This window comes from Rhinatrema bivittatum, chromosome 8 (assembly GCF_901001135.1).
Source record: "Rhinatrema bivittatum chromosome 8, aRhiBiv1.1, whole genome shotgun sequence".
Lineage (NCBI taxonomy): Eukaryota > Metazoa > Chordata > Amphibia > Gymnophiona > Rhinatrematidae > Rhinatrema > Rhinatrema bivittatum.
In genome coordinates, this window is record NC_042622.1 from 157793620 (window position 1) to 157810717 (window position 17098).

Here is a 17098-nt window from a genome sequence, read left to right on the forward strand (position 1 = left end):
AGGTGAGCCACGATGGCTTTCCCCATTCCCTCCGAGGCCGCTCCGAAATCTGAAATCTGAGTGGTCTCGGAGGGAACTTTCCTTTCGCTCCCCCCCACCTTCCCCTCCCTTCCCCGATCTAACCTGCCCACCAGCCCTACCTAATCCCCCCCCCCCCACCTTTCTTCTCTTCTTTATGACAGCCTGAGACAGGCTTAACTTGCCTTCGTGCCAGAGGTCTCGGTCCCGCCCCCGGACCGGCGCCCCGCCCATGCCCCCTTCCTGCTCCTTTTTCAAAGCCCCGGGACATACGCGCATCCTGGGGCTTGCGCGCGTCACCGAGCCTAAGCAAAATAGGCTCGGCGTGCGCAGGAGGGGTTTTAAAGTGTTACGCACGTAACCCTTTTAAAATCCGCCCCTAAGGGAGCAGTAAGTATAGAAAGATGAAATTCTTCTAGGCATGACTATGGATCCATAGTGTTTATTCCATGCCCCTTTGAAATCCTTTACAGTTTTAGTCTTCACCACTTCCTCCAGAAGGGCGTTCCAGGCATCCACCCACCCTCTCTGTGAAGAAATACTTCTTGACATTGGTTCTGAGTCGTCCTCCCTGGAGTTTTAAATCGTGACCCCTAGTTCTGCTGATTTTTTTCCCAAAGGAAAAGGTTTGTCTATGCAGCCCAGCATTCTTTTGGCTTTAGTTATTGTCTTGTCACATTGTCTCACTGACACACACACACACAGGAGTTCATCTATGCCCTGGGCCTAGAAGGTTATCCTTCCCCCCAACAGATAGGATCCACATCTTGGGACAAGAAGACAGGGAAAGAGATTGAGGTGTTATCCCCAAGAACTAAATTTTTTATAGCCCCTTGAGATACATCTTATCATCCAAAAAGGGGTTATATAAAATGGCGCTTAGCAACGTGGGGCTCAAGCCTATTGAAAATGTGGCACTGTATGTTACTGAAGAGAAAAGTGATATTTTGCAACTATATTGTGATTTAGAGTATTACAAAGATAAGCTGTGAAAATTCCTAAATGGCTGTTCTTCCTGCATTGGGAATACTGTGGGAGAGAAAGCTCACCAGAAAGGACGGGGCATACATAGTAAGCATGTGAGGTCATCAGTGATGGTTATAATGTACACCCAATAGCAGAGCATAAAAATGGTGGCACGCTTGCAACACAGGGCTTAGCATGAGTAATGGCAGCAGTGTTGAAGCAGTAGCAGCAGGCCTAACTTGCACAGATGGCGAGAGGCGAGTCGACGAATCTACATTAGTGGTGCAAAACCAACCAAGAGACCTGATGGCAGAATCAAAAAGCTTCTTCCCGCCTGGAGGCAAAGTTGACAATCCGCTGTTGCAAACAGAAGGAGAGACACCAGTTACCACAGCTTCCTGGGTCAGCTTGGCCATTGTGAGTTCCAGCACTCCCAAAATAAGAGAGTCAGAGCTGGAGCATCCTCTTTTCTTCCAATACCAGGGCCAGCTGCAGTTATCTTTAGTTGGGTGGGCTTCATTTGTAGGGGAGGAATGTGTTGAATGCCATGCTAGCAAGAGAGTAAAGAGACCACAACTGGTGACTCTGTACTATAACAGCTGTAGAGCTATCTTCTTTACCAGGGTTGGCCAAGTCCTGCACCATCTGATGTCACTGTAGTGGGGCTTCAACTAATCAGTGCTCTGGAAATAGTGGTGTTGAGTAGAGATGTGAATCGGAACCAGAATCGGATCCGATTTCAGTTCCGATTCACATCTCTATAGATGTGAATCGGAACCAGAATCGGATCCGATTTCAGTTCCGATTCACATCTCTAGTGTTGAGTGCCCGCATCTGCCAGATAGCCCTTGTGAAATCAAAGGAGAGCAGCAATATTAGCACTAACCAAGTCAGAATAAAAGACTCAAAGCAAGGCCCTTTACTAAAACTTCAGCTAAGTCCTCTGCCCACCGGAGAAGATAAGTCAGGCCCTCAAAAGGACCCAGTGTTCAAGTTTGGGGAGGGCCGCGACATGATCATGGAGGCAGTTATTGAGGAGCCGATCCAAATCCCAGTTGCAGGGCCAGGTGAGCCATTTTCCAGGGCTGAACAGAGGAGGCACAGGTAGAGCTTGTGGGGCCCGGTGATGCAAGCAGCAGAGCAAGAAGGCTAGGAAAAGGACGTGGACCCAGCTGCATAGGCCTCTGGAAGTGACTATCCACAGAGAAGGAAAAGAAGATCATGAGAAGGGGGCTATTCATCGGATAAATAGTCCAGTAGTTTCTGATCCTTAGGGAGGTCTGGGAAGGCAAAATCCAGTTGGAGTACTGACAGGCAAGAATGGGCCATTGCCCCAAGCTCCAAGGAGGCCCACGAGTGGTTCTCTGTGGTGATCCCATTGGTGAACCTACTGATGAGACTAAGACTTACAGTGAATTGTTTGAAATGGCAATGAAACTCCAGCCCCTGCATCATGCTCTGTCGATGAGGAGGAACAGCCACAAGAGTGACTGAGCCAAGTTTCTGAACAGTTCCTGGGCTCTAGCAGCCACAGTGCTGAGTACTGTTTTGTCTTGTTTTTGTGGTTGTTGTTTTTCTTGTTTTGCAGATGAAGGTTTCCAGTTGGGCCTGGAAGGCCAGTGATTTCCAGGATTTGAAAAGAACTGTTAGCTATTCCTCAAAGGGAGGTGGACTCTACAAAGAGGAATCTTCTTGCATCTAGATGACCTGGCCATACAAGAGGCCTGGAAGCAAAGAAGATTTTCCAGCACTATGGTTCACCCTTTTGACTTATAATGTGAACTGTGATGTGTCATAATAGGAGAGTGGTATATTGATTTTTGTGTTAAAGGAAAATGTTACAAATATTTTCTTGTTCTATTTGGAAAAAAAACAAGCTATTAAGAAAAACCATTTTAGAAAAAAATATAAAATGCTTCAAAGCTGGAATAAAAAATGGTGTTCTTTGATTCTTTTTCTAATCAATTGCATAAATATTTATTTAGGTGGGACCCCTTTCAATAAGACGTCCTTACCAAATTCTGCTAACTTGTGCTTCTTTTCAGATTCCTGAAGTCATCCTGTGCTCCTGCCCTTTGTCCATTAGCAAGAGTCTAACTTTTCCTTTTGCAGGCCTTGTGAGAGGAATATAAGAGGTGGTTGTGAGATTTGCCTTACTGCATGTCTCAATGAGAAATGTGATGTAAACTGATTTGGGTTTTGTATTAAAGTGTTTGTAAGCTGGACATAAGAGTATATGACAATTGGGGCCAGAGAACCTCCTGGTTGGCTATGTCACTTCCATGTGCTGGGACAGTGTTTACAGGTGAAGGTTCATGCTAGTTTTCCCACTGCCGAGCTGGGATGCCCCTTTGATGACCAAATGAGAAAAACAAGTGTTGATGATGTTCAACATTTTCCTTCCGAAAATGCACAGTTGGATGTTTGGAATTGTAATTGCTCCCTGCTGCTGGTATGGATTGCTACTTTGGGTGGGACTGAGCCCTCCTTAATCCTTAGTGCTTCTGTAGCCAGTTAGTGAAAGGAGCTAGTGAGTCCATTGTTGCCTACTTCTTTGGGTAGAAGAGGCCTAGGGTGCCTATTTTCTAAGGTCTTCCCGCTGGGTCCTAAGTGGAGGTATTTTTTAGTACAAGTATGTTTTTGAATTATTTTTTGGTAGTTCCCACTGCTATATTCATAGGTTTAGATGTATAGAATGGTCTCAGTCATCCTAAAAGGGTAAAGGTTCTTCCTCCAGGAGAACCAATAGGAGTTGTGGTGGTTTTCTTGTATAATGTTGCCCATTATTTGTCTGTAATGTTAATCTTTGAGTATAAAGTGTACTCTGGTCATAGGCTCCCAAGATTTAGCACACCCCAAGTGGTTAGACTAAGTATGTTAACATCAATTGTCATTGTATGATTTTGTGAGTTTCTGGAAAATCCGTGGGTACTCCAGCCAACTTGAGACAGTAATCATTCCATCCCATGGAGGATAAGCACATTTCAAGCCCCTGCCTGGAGGAACAGAGAGGCAGAGATTCTTTAAGACCTGTGTGGGATAGCCGAGCAATCTTCACTGGCTCCAGCCTTTCTTCATGCAACTTAAACTTTATTCTTCCATTCAATCAGCAAACGAACTAGTAGACTGCCTACCTTCTTCTAGCAATGTACAATACCTTCATGTAGAGCTGTATACACAGGAGCTTCTCTCCTGGAGACGCTGGGGCCTCCTGATCTCAGCTGGGCTCATACTCTTATCTTGCCCCAGCAGGGTCTTACCCACAGACCTCTCTCTCTCCATGTAGGATTTAAGATGGATTAGGCTAGAATCCTGGTCCCATACAGGTTAAGGAGGGAAATTAGGTCTACTCCTATACAACCTGATTCCTGTAAATCTGAGGACCCTGGATGTACATGGATATTTTATGTTTTGCACTTATTAATTATTATGAGATCAGTTACAGTAAACTTGAATTTGGATATTCATCCAGTGAGTCCAGCCTGTTTTGTAAATGTACCTGTCCCAAAAAGCTATGGTAACAATAACACACACACAGAGGAGTTCACCTATACCCTAGTCCTAGAAGGTTATCCTTCCCCCCAATAGAAAGGGCCCACCCCTTGGGACAAGAAGAGGGGGAAAGGCTGAGGAGTTAGCCCCAAGAAATAAATTATTTTATGGCCACTTGAGATACTGCTCCTCCTCCAAAAAGGGATTACACTTCTGATCTAATTTCCCTCCTAAATAGGTCACAGTGTTCAACGGAACCTTAACCCCTAAAATCTCCAGTTGTTTCTTTCAGGTTTAAGTTTCAGATGCCTAGTACTTAACCATTCTGAGATAGCTCTCATATCCCTGCTTACATTCCTAATACTATTAACCTGATCTTTATGTACAGTATGTGCCAAAATCTAAACACTGTCAGCAAACATATGGCATTCCAGTCCAAATCCAGCTACTAACTGGGCAGCGGTGCCAGATGCAAATTAAACAATAAGGAGGATAGCACTAACCTTTGGGGTTGCTGTTATCCCGTTTTCCTGTGTCATTTGATAGAATTCCATAGGGGACCCATAAGTGTAACTCACTGTTGAGCTACTATCAGAGAACAACAGTCATATGTAAGGAATTACTTTTAGTTTGTGTTAGTACAATACTCAGTAACTTTATGCTGTGCTGATTGTTGCTTGGCTGTCTCTTGGCAGGTAAATAACAGCAATAAGAAGGAGTGGAATGGGATGATGGGAGAGTTACTGAGCGGTCAGGCAGACATGATTGTGGCTCCTCTTACCATCAACAATGAGCGAGCGCAGTACATTGAGTTCTCCAAGCCCTTTAAATACCAAGGACTCACCATCCTGGTTAAGAAGGTAAAGTGGCATTATCTACTCAGACAAAAGTTTCCAAACTATTTCCCTTACGTGCTTTCTTGGATATCAATATTTGTTTGCCAAAAGTGATTTAAATATTTTAAATGACCCTGTTCAGAAGTGCAGCTAGGCAGTAAAATATGGTTCAATACATTTTAAATGACAGATAGAAAAGTTAAATTGGCCAATAACTGTAGCAAGTGTTAAACCACTAATTTAAGATATTAAAAAGTACAGGGGTGGCCAACCTTTCACACACCAAGAGCCAAGGAATCATAATGTACAATACCAAATAGCTTCATGCTTTGACAAGAGGTGTGGGGAGAGGGGGAATCCCCGCTTTTAACAGTATCTCTCTCTCACAGTCTGTCCACCCTGCCCCACCAGTCTCTCACTCTCTCTCTCTCTCTCTCTCTCTCTCTCTCTAAATCCCATCCTGTTCCCAGTAGTCTCCATCAATTTTCCCCCAGTCTCTCTTTTTCAATGCCATCATCTTCCCCCCAGTCTCTCTATCTCTCTCAATTCCCCCACAAATCTCTTTCAATCCTCCCACCAGTTTCCCACCCTTTCCTCTCCTGTCTCTCAGTTCCTCTACCCTGTGCCTACCAAGCTTTCTTTCAATCCTCCCATCAGTCTCTTTGTCTCTCAATTCCCCCACCTGTCCCTACCAGTCTTTCTCTCAATCCTCCCACCACTCTCTCTCTCTCATTCCTCTCACCTTGTCACCACCAGTATCTTTCGCAATCCTCCCAACCTGTCCTACACTTGTCTCTTACAAGTATCTCCCCACACATGGCTCTCATACAGCATCCTTTCCCGGCTCTCCCTCCCTCCCTCTACTTCCCCCACCCAAGCCAGTGTCCCCTTACACTTGTGGAAAAATAGGGAGGAATTAGGTGCCAGACTGACCGATTTGTATTGCTGGTTTCAGGAAGAGGTGGAGCGAAACAATATTCACCCCTTCCTCTTCTCCCTCACAGCATTATCTCCTCCTCATGCTCTCCCCCTCCCAACCCTTGCAACTGACATCCCTTTTCATATCACTGTCCCCTGAAGCATCCAGTCCCTTTTGCATGACTTCTCCTTCAAGGATTCACACTCCTCATCTCCCCCAACATTCAGGTCGTGCACTGCACCCCCCCCCCCCCCAAGTATTCTTCAACTACATTCACTCCTTCTCCGCTCACACCTTTCCTTTGCCACAAATCATTCTGGCCTGATTGGAGGGCTGGAAGACTCGTTCCCTTCCTCTACTGTTTGCTGAAACCCAGACAGCAGACAAGAGGAGAACCTTCTACTCCAGGCAGCAAGTGGATTGGGGGGGGGGGGTGGAAAGGATAGGGGGAGGCTAGAGCTGACTGGCTCTTCTTTGATGTTTTGTCAGTTCCAGACACCCCTTCCCTCCCTCCTGCTGATAGCAGCCATGTGGGGAATAGTAGAGCAGGGATGAGCAGAGAAAAGCCTCTGATTCCTACTCCAGCCTCTCTCTCTTCTGTCTCTGCAGCAACCAACAGCACTGTGAGGTCAGGAGGGAAGGGGCTAGAGCAGGGAGCACAATGGCTCTTTCCTGCTCTGTTCTATTGTGTATACTTCCTGCCCCAGTCCCTCCCCTCCTGTCTTCTGCAGTGCTGCTCAGCTGCCTTGTGGCCAGGAGTGCAGAAGCCACATTTTGCACATGAAAGAACCACATGCAGCTCCTGAGCCACAGGTTGGCCACCCCCTGAACTAGTATTTCAGTTATAGTCAATTCAAATTTTATAACCAGACACCAGCTTTTAGACAGGTAAAAGATCAGCCAACCCTCAAGAGCTATAAGATCATCAGTGCGTTATGGGTGAATGAAAAATGAAATCCTAAATGGGCGCGCAGTTCACCCACCCACCCACACATACACACACACACACACACACACACACACACACACACACACACACAATCATTATGTATTCATCCCATAAAGCACACTCAGACTCTGGGAACTATTTAGCTATAGATTTTAATACTTTTTAATAAATTAATATTAACATTTAAAGCTCCATGAAAAGTTAGATGTTTGGAGGTGATATGGAAAAATCTGAACTGCTTTAATCTGAATTGATTTACTTGAAGGTGCTTCTCCCATCCCTAGCTATCTGATCAGATTTTCTGTCTCTGTTCTCTCTCACTTGCTGTAGGAAATCCCCCGTAGTACTTTGGATTCGTTCATGCAGCCCTTTCAGAGCACACTCTGGCTTCTGGTGGGCCTCTCAGTTCATGTGGTGGCAGTCATGCTTTATCTCTTAGACCGCTTCAGGTGAGTGCACCTTGCTGGGAATAGAAACATCCACTGCTTATACTGACAAGGATATCACCTCAATAAAGTTAGATGCCAATCACTAAGAACAGGATAGGGTGGACCAACCTTTCGCACACCAAGAGACAAGGAATCAGAAATTATAGTACCAATGAGCCTCATGTTTTGATGAGGGGTTTGGGGGAAAGGGGCACTCCTCCTCTTCCAACAGCATCTCTCTCTTGCAGTTTGTCTACCTTTCCTCACAGTCTCTCTTTCTCTCTCTCTAAATCTCATCTTGTTCACAGCAGTCTCTGTCAGTCTTCTCACCATCTTTCTTTCTCAGTCCCCTAAACCTGTTCCCTCCAATCTCACTCTCTCTCAATCCCATCCAGTCCCCCAATCTCTCTCCCTATTCCCCCACAAATGTCTTTCAATCCAACCATTCTGTCTCCACCAGTCTTTCTGTCAATTGCCCATCCTTCCCTTTCCTGTTTTTCAATTCTTCCAACCTGTATCTAACAATCTCTATCTCAATCCTCCTCACCAGTCTCTCTCTCTCTTTCAGTCCCATCCTGTCCCTCCAAATCTCTCAATCCTCCCACCAGTCTCATTCTTTCACCTTGTCACTACCAATATCTCTCTCAGTCTTGCCAACCTGTTCCCTCCTGTCTGTAACAAACATTTCACCACACGTGGCTCTCTTACAGCATCCTACCCCAGCCCCCCTCCCTTTCTCTATTTCCCCCACTCAAGCCCAGGTTTCCTCACGCCTGTTGCAAAAATACCTTGAGGAAGAATTAGGTGGCAGACAATCCAACTTGCATTGCTAGCTTCAGGAAGATGGGTAGGGAAACAATGTTCACTCCATCCTCATCTCCCTCACAGCATAAGCTCCTCCTCATACTGGTCCTCCCTCCCAATCCTTGCAACATATCACTGCCCCCAGAAGCATTTTCTCCCTCTTGCACCACTTCTCCTTCAAGCATTCATACCTCTCACCTCCCCCCAACATTCACTTTATGCACTGCTTCAAGTATTCATCAACTACATTCACCCCTTCTCCCCTCACCCCCTTTCTCTTGCCACAAATCATTCTGGCCTTATTGGAGCTCTGGGTGACTCCCTCCTTACCTCTGCTGTTAGCTGAATCCCAGACAGCAGACCAGAGAAGAGGCCTCTACTCCAGGCAGCAAGTTGAATGGGGGTTTGGATAGGATAGGGAGGACTGGAATAGGGAGCTGACTGGCTCATTGTTGCTGTCTTGTCAGCTTTACCCTCCTCCCCTCCACTGCTGTTTGTGGCAGTCAGTTGGGGAGGAATAGAGTAGGAATGAGCAGAGAAAAGTCTTATACCTGCTCCAGTCCCTCCCATCTCTGCAGCAACCAATAGCACTGTGAAGTCAGGAGGGAAGGGACCCAGGCAGAAAGTAAAATGCTCCCTTTCTATTGTGTGTGCTCCCTGCCCCAGTCCCTCCCCTCCCATCTGCTGCAATGCTGTGGTCAGGAGTGCAAGAGCCACATTTTTCACATGAAAGAGCAACATGAGCCTCTTGAGCCATAGATTGGCCACCACTGAAATAGGAACCTCTACTGCTCATGCTGCCAAGGATATCACCCCAAATATGTTATGTGCCAGAGCATCACCACTGGGTAAACTAAAACAAGGGGTAAAGCCGACAGTTGCTCAGCAGTGCATGGTTCAGAGGAAGATATCTTCAAAAGATACTAATGAACAGAAGAGTTATGGCATCCTAACAGAGAGGTTCCAATAAAAGCAAAAGTAGTTGATGTGCCTATAAGTAATCACCTGAGCTAAAGGATTCCAAATTATCCTTATCATTTGAAAAACAGGTTATTAATACAAACAAAAAACACACTTTGAAATGTCTGTATGCCAGTGCAAGACGTCTATGAAGTAAGATTGGAGAGTTAGAGTGTATAGCAGTGAATGATGAGATATACATAATTGGCATCTCAGAGACTTAGTGGAAGGAGGATAACCAATGAGACAGTGCTATATCAGGGTACAAATTATATTACAATGATAGGGAGGATTAACTTGGTGGGAGTGTGGTGCTTTATGTCCAGGATGGCATAGAGACCAACAGCATAAAGATCATATAGTAGAAGCTTTATGTAAAAATCCTGTGTGTGTTGGGTAAGAGTATAGCGATAGGTGTATACTTCCATCCACCTGGCCAAAATGATGAGAGAGACGATGAAATGCAAAGAGAAATCAGGGAAGCTGACCAATTTAGCAGTGCAGTAATAATGGGAGATTTCAATTATCTCAATATTGACTGGGTAAATGTAACATCAGGACAAGCTGGAGAAGTAAATTTCCTGGATGAAATAAATGAGTGCTTCATGGAGCAATTGGTTCAGGAACCGACAAGAGAGAGAGATATTTCAGATCTAATTCTTAATGGATCACAAGATTTTGTGAGAGAGGTAACAGTAGTGGGGCCACTTGGCAATAGTGGTCATAATATGATGAAATATGAACTAATGACTGGAAGGGAGACAATATGTAAATCTATAGCTCTAACACTAAACTTTCAAAAAGGGAAGCTTTGATAAAATGAGGAAAACAGAAAAAAAAGGTGCAACTGCAAAGGTTAAGAGTGCACAACGGCATGGACATTGTTTAAAAATACCATCTTAGAAGCTCACTCCAGATTTATTCCATGCATTAAGAAAGAAGCAAGGAAGACCAAACAATTACTGGCCTGGTTAAAAGATAAGGTGAAAGAGTTTATTTTAGCCAAAAAATCTTCCTTCAAAAATTGGGAGAAGGATATATCTGAAGAAAATAGGAAAAAGAATAAGCATTGTCGAGTTATTGTAAAATATTGATAAGACAGGCTAAGAGAGAATTTGAAATGAAGTAGGCCATAGAGGCAAAAACTCATTAAAAAAACTTTTAAAATCTATATCTAAAGCAGGAAACATGTGAGGGAGTTGTTTGGACGGTTAGATGATCAAGGAGTTAAAGGGGCTCTTAGGGACGATAAGGTCATCACGGAAAGACTAAATGAATTCTTTGCTTCCATGTTTACTAATGAGGATGTTGGGGAGATACCTATTCCAGAAACAGTTTTAAAGGGTGATAATTCGGATGAATGAGCCAAATCACAGTGAACCTGGAAGATGTAGTAGACCAGAATGAGAAACTAAAGAGTAGCAAATCACCTGGACCGGATGGTATACATCCCAGGGTTCTGAAAGAACTAAAAAATGAAATTTCAGATCTATTAGTAAAAATCTGTAACCTATCATTAAAATTGTCCATTGTACCTGAAGACTGGAGGGTGGACAGTATAACCCCAATATTTAACCCTGATAGTTAAATCACATGCTAATTGTGATAAATTGCAGGAGGACCTTATAAGACTGGAAGATTGGGCATCCAAATGGCAGATGAAATTTAATGTGGACAAGTGCAAGGTGATGCATATAGGGAAAAATAAAACATGCTTCAGTTACACAATGTATTGTTAGGTTCTATCTTAGGAGTTACCACCCAGGAAAGAGAGCTAGGCATCATAGTGGATAATACATTGAAATAGTTGGCCTAGTGTGCTGTAACAGTCAAAAAAGCAAACAGAATGTTAGGAATTATTAGGAAGGGAATGGTGATTAAAAAGGAGAATGTCATAATGTCTGTGTATTATAACATGGTGAGACCACACCTCGAGTACTATGTGCAATTATGGTTGCTGCATCTCAAAAAAGATATAGTTGCACTGGAGAAGATTCAAAGAAGAGCAACCAAAATGATAAAGGGGATGGAATGGCTCCCCTATGAGGAAAGACTAAAGAAGTTAGGTCTGTTCAGCTTGGAGAAGAGATGGCTGAAGGGGGATATGATAGAGTTCTGTAAAATCATGAGAGGATTAGAATGGGTAAATAATATGAATCGGTTATTTTCTTTTTCAGATAAAGAAGGACTAGGGAGCACTTCATGAAGTTAGCAAGTAGCATATTTAAAAAAAATGGAGAAAATTATTTTTTACTCAACACACAATTGAACTCTGGAATTTGTTGCCAGAAGATGTGGTTAAGGCAGTTAGTATAGTTGGGTTTAAAAAAGGTTTGGATAAATTCCTGAAGGAGAAGTCCATAAACTGCTAATATTCAAATTGACTTAAGGCAGGGGTGGCCACGAGAAGGCATGAGATGGATTTGATTATAATGGAGGCAGTGTATGCAAATCTATCTCATGCATATTCATTGTGGCCACCCTGAAAACATGGTCTATTTGTGGCTCTCAATGATCAGAGTTGGCCACCCCTGACTTAGGGAACAGCCACTGATATTACTGACAATATTCGCATGGGATCTAGGATGCTGGGCTTGATGGACTGACTCGGTATGGCAACTTCTTATGTTCTTATGTATGATCACATGACCATTTGTTACATAACACACATCACACTTTGTTCATTCAAAATTCAACCACATGCAAGCTTTTGGTCTACGAAATGGATACACATTATTCTTTTCGTGAAATAAACCCTTCTAAGTGTGAAGTAGGAGGGATATCCTTGGTCAGTGCAGATATTTAAAAAATATTCATGGGTGAGCCTGGGCCAGACAATTTCTCCTCATATCTCTCAGGAAGGACAGATACCTCCATTCCTTTTTTCCTCTCTTTGGGTTGGAACATACAAATCTCTAAGTGGTATGACAAATTCACCTTTGATTCTTCAGTGGGTGAGACAGATCTGTCCTATATTCTCCCTCCCCCTAGTTTACATCTGGGTCACTTGTTGGTGCGGGAATCATACAATGCTATTTTCTTCTTAAGCTCTGAAAATGGTCTCAGCACTATATAGAAAACACCACAGGGAGTTTCTCTTTGAAATCTGTTTGCACATGCACAGGTTCAGAGTATTTGTGGGCCTGAAAATGCTACAAGCTCACTGAAAATAACCCTGCCCCTATATGTTGTCAGCATCAGCTAAAAGGCCAAAAAGGAGCCCGCCTCAGCTCACAGCTCAGACCCTGTGCTTGGAAAAAAAGACTTGGGGATCTTTGGAGACCACACAGGGTCCTTCTTCAAATGCAATTCCTGATTGTTCTAATGCTATCAAAGTTGCTATCAACATTTCTGTAAAGGTGCTAGTGATATTACTGGTAAATGTGCTGGTAATATTTTTCAGCCCGTTTGGCCGGTTTAAAGTGAACAGTGAGGAGGAAGAAGAAGACGCCTTGACTCTCTCATCCGCCATGTGGTTCTCCTGGGGGGTCCTGCTGAATTCTGGCATAGGAGAAGGTAAAGTATACAATGTGGCACAGTGTAATCTCTTGGTCCTTGGGTTTAGAGGTCTCAGGGGTGATATCAGGGTACAGAGGTCCCTTCATCCTTGGGATTGCAGGGGGGGGGGGGGTGTGTGTGAAGTGTTATTTTGTGCCCCTTTTGTTATTCTTTTATGAGGAAAGCTACTGGGGGACTGCAAGGGAGTTATATTGCTGTCACTGAGCTGTTGCCTTCATTCTTGTTGGGGTGTTGGCAAAGTTATTTTGGGATAATTTCCCCCGTTGTTGTTCTTGGGTGGGGAGAGTTATATTGGTGCTCTCATCTTTATGCTTGAATTTATGTATGTCGGGGAGGGGTGGTGGGGGAGGATTATAGGGGAACCATTTTGGAGCACCAGGTCCCCATTGCTGTTCTTGTGTAGGAGAATGGAATTGTGTGTGTGTGTGTGTGTGTGTGGGGGGGGGGGGGGGGGTGATGAAACCATCAGGGGTCTTTAACTTCTATCAGGGAGGGGGATTATGAGGGTGATCAGGGCTGCCAAGGGCATTCAATTTGCGCAAGGGGAGGAAGGGAGAGGAGGGTCCTTAAACTTGTGTTCAGTGGAAAGAAAGCCCCCATGCTAAGTAATCCTCTCTCTTTAAGTTGGCTAGTATGGGGGATTTAGTTATGTGCTATGTGTACACTACATTTTTTCTTTTAGTATGCATGCTTTTCATGCATATATGCTAAAATGTCTTTATTATAGCAGGTCCATAAACATTTTTTGTGCATCCCACATTAAGTAGCATTTTATTGTATGTTACATTTTTATCAGTGCACAAGCTAAACATATTTTAGTATAAATTTTATTGCATAGGCCTCATAGATAGATTTTTTTAGATTGATTTTTGGCTCTAAAAATATGAATTGAAAATTGTGATTCAAAAACAGGATGTACACTGAATAACACCTGGACCAGGCCATTCCCCTAGGATTATAGCTCTCACTTTCTGAAATTCAGTTAATTTAGTCTAATTAGCAGGGGATACATATTCACTCACTATCCAGATAGCAAAGTTAGCCAGATAAAAGTTATCCGGCTAACTTTGGAGATGTATTCAAAAGTGCTGCCACACTATTGAATGTAGCTAGCTGTCTTAAAGTTAGTCAGATAACTTTATCTGTAAAACTTTAGGACAGCTCTTTGGCGTGTAGCAGGGTCCCAGATGGATTGCTGGCTGAAACCGGGGAGTTACAATGCTGGGATTCATCCACTGGGAGGAAGGATAACCTCCTGTGCCCTTGGTGCTGTAGTGGACACCATCTTCCAAAAACACTGTCACTCTGCTTGTCCTAGTCACTGGTCAGGGGAGTCCTCCATGGGGAAAATACTTTTGTCACTTGGGGCACTACTAGCCAACAGAACCAGAGAGTCCAGTAATGGTGTTCAAAATAAAAATGTATTTGAGTTTGAAAATAGGAATCCAAGTTAGTATAGAAAAAATTAGAAACAGCATCGGTAGAATCAAAATTTAAAAAACCACTATAGACTCTTTATCCATGGTAGATCCCCTAGATGTTCTTCTCACATCTGCACCAGTATCTACTTCTAAACTCCCTTCCTCTTGGAGGGTAGGGTAGTTTTTTTTGAAGTTCTAGCATGAATAAAGACTAGAAAAAGGTGACAAAAATTCCTTGTTCAAAAGGAAGGCTCTCAAAAATAGGTAACTCCATCCAATCTCTCTTCCACCATCTCAAAGTCTTCTCAATCTCTCACCTCTGTTATTTGCTGGTAGCAAAGACAAAAGATCTAAGACCCATCCCTTCCAGATACTAGGGCTCACCCTTCCTTCAAGAATTAGTCTAAAATTTCAAAAGTACAAAAGTCTTCCACACTCTCCTATTCTCCAAAGCTCCTCTCTTGGTCAATCAACTCTACAAGCAGCAAAGACCATCTCCTCCTGTGAAGAGGCAATGACCCATATCACATACTCAGGGATGACATTTATATTCCTCAGACACTTCCTACAAAAAGTGGGGATAAAGCTAGTGGAGGACTCCAAAATGCAAAACTTCCTAATTTAGATATAAAAAAAATAGGGAACACTGTTAGTAACAGGCAAAGCTGAGTCACAGGCATGAACAGACTTAGCCGGATGAGTTATCTGGCTAATTCTGAATATTTGAGTTAGCCGGATAACTTATCTGGCTAATGTAACTCCTCCCTAGGGGCATTGCTAGGCACTTCAAAGATCTGGGCATAGGCCCATAAGGTCCTTTCCTTCTCTCCCCCCCTCCCCCCCCCAGGTTGTCAACTGTTCCAGACCAGAACTGGACACTTTAGGACCAGGGTGAAGGGGAGAGACACCTGACCCTCCCCACAATTGATTCAATATGCCATCACTGCCCCTGAACCTGTCTTCTCTCGCTTGTCTCTCTGTTATTTCTATTCTTGCATTCCCTGGACATTGAAAATGACAATCCTCAAAGGGATCAACAGAACCAAGAGAGCTATCAATGACAAGTGATGCACTCATGAGTCTATTTGAAACACCATAAGAATGACTGAGCATAATCTGCATAGATGCATGCATTCCATTAATTGTGTATGCACATGTGTATTTGGGTGCACTGCTCTTTTATATAAATGTTACAAAAATATGAGTGCATCAGTCATCCTCACCCTTTGTTGATCTCTTCTTAGGGTACACTCACAGCTGACTGAGGGTCCCAGACACAGCACAGCACAGCACACAGCCACTTACATAAGGCCTTTGGGTTACAGTATTGTAGACATTAAAAAGTTGCGCAATCTTTAATTTGTACTCTTCTTAGGAATAGCAGAGCTACAATGGAATGAGTAAAATCAAGCCTGGATTAGCCTGTCTTGAATGGAGTCAACTGATGACCTTCTCTGTCTCCCACTGGCCTGAGACTCTCCATCCCTTCTTTTTTTCCTCAGGTGCTCCTCGCAGCTTTTCAGCCCGGATTCTGGGGATGGTGTGGGCTGGATTCGCTATGATTATTGTGGCTTCCTACACTGCCAACCTTGCTGCCTTCCTGGTGCTGGACAGGCCAGAGGAAAGGATCACAGGAATTAATGACCCTAGGGTAAGTACAGAAACTGCTTTGTTATGGTTCTAGCAGACTATTCTGTGATGGATATACACAGCGATTTTCACTATATCAGACATTTAACACTTACATAACATAAGAAGTCTCATGCTGTATCCGACCTGAGGCACACTACTATTTACCTCTTTCCACTTTGTTTCACATCTTTTAATGAGTTAACTATTATTAGGAAAAGGTGCAGGCAAATCTTGAACCCACTACAGTTGGGAGATGAAGGTCTAGCAACCTTAATAGCAGAGCCAACCAAAGAACCGGGACAGAAGCCATAAAAGACCAAGAGGGAGAAGATGGCCACTCCCTCCGGGGGAACTGGATTGGCCAAAGCCAGGCTAAAAGGGGGCTGCTGGGAACAAGAAGTTGTTAATAGCAAGCACAAAGCTACTCAATCTGTGTAGTAAAGTGATCGCCTTCCTTCCAAGGCAAAGCTCTTCTACTTGCTTGAGATTCCAGTTCCTGCCTTGTTTCAGTCTGACAAGTGCCAAGCTACAATTGTTGCCTTTGCTTCAAGCTGCAGATCTAGTCTCCGAGCTGAGTTTCAGCTCCAGCTCCAATGTCAAGCTCTAGCTCAAACTTTCCTGTACCAGTGAGTTCAGCTTCACTTTCCTTGGTCAAGATAGCAAAGCCTGCTCCAAACCCTCAATTCCAGTGTTTGGAGCTTGTCTTCCAGGCTCTGCTCCAAGCCTCTAGTTTCAGTCACTTCTCCATGCTCCTAGCTCCAAGATTCACATTTCAGCTTCTTGCTCCAGCTCCAATGTCAAGCTCTAGCTCAAACTTTCCTGTACCAGTGAGTTCAGCTTCACTTTCCTTGGTCAAGATAGCAAAGCCTGCTCCAAACCCTCGATTCCAGTGTTTGGAGCTTGTCTTCCAGGCTCTGCTCCAAGCCTCTAGTTTCAGTCACTGCTCCATGCTCCTAGCTCCAAGATTCACATTTCAGCTTCTTGCTCCAGCTCCGAGTTCCAGCTTTTGTTTCACATACAAGCCTCGGAGCTGGAGCCTGAAGCTTGAATGTGAATCTGAAGCTGGAAGCTGGAATGGGAAATCATAACTGGAGCTGGAGTTTGAAGCTTGTATGTGAAACTAAAGCTGGGGTTGGGGGATTAAAGCAGGAATT

At 43.9% G+C, this 17098-nt stretch overlaps 1 protein-coding gene across 2 annotated transcripts in view; it reads left to right on the forward strand.

Moving 5' to 3' along the window:
• Positions 1-17098, forward strand: part of GRIN1 (glutamate ionotropic receptor NMDA type subunit 1) — a 328561-nt gene that overhangs the window by 186321 nt on the left and 125142 nt on the right. For both annotated transcript variants that reach the window (XM_029612208.1, XM_029612209.1), the window contains 4 exons: positions 5172-5336; positions 7511-7629; positions 12776-12888; positions 15815-15963. In XM_029612208.1, the coding sequence (XP_029468068.1) occupies positions 5172-5336; positions 7511-7629; positions 12776-12888; positions 15815-15963 (546 nt within the window). The remainder of the gene's footprint in view (positions 1-5171; positions 5337-7510; positions 7630-12775; positions 12889-15814; positions 15964-17098) is intronic.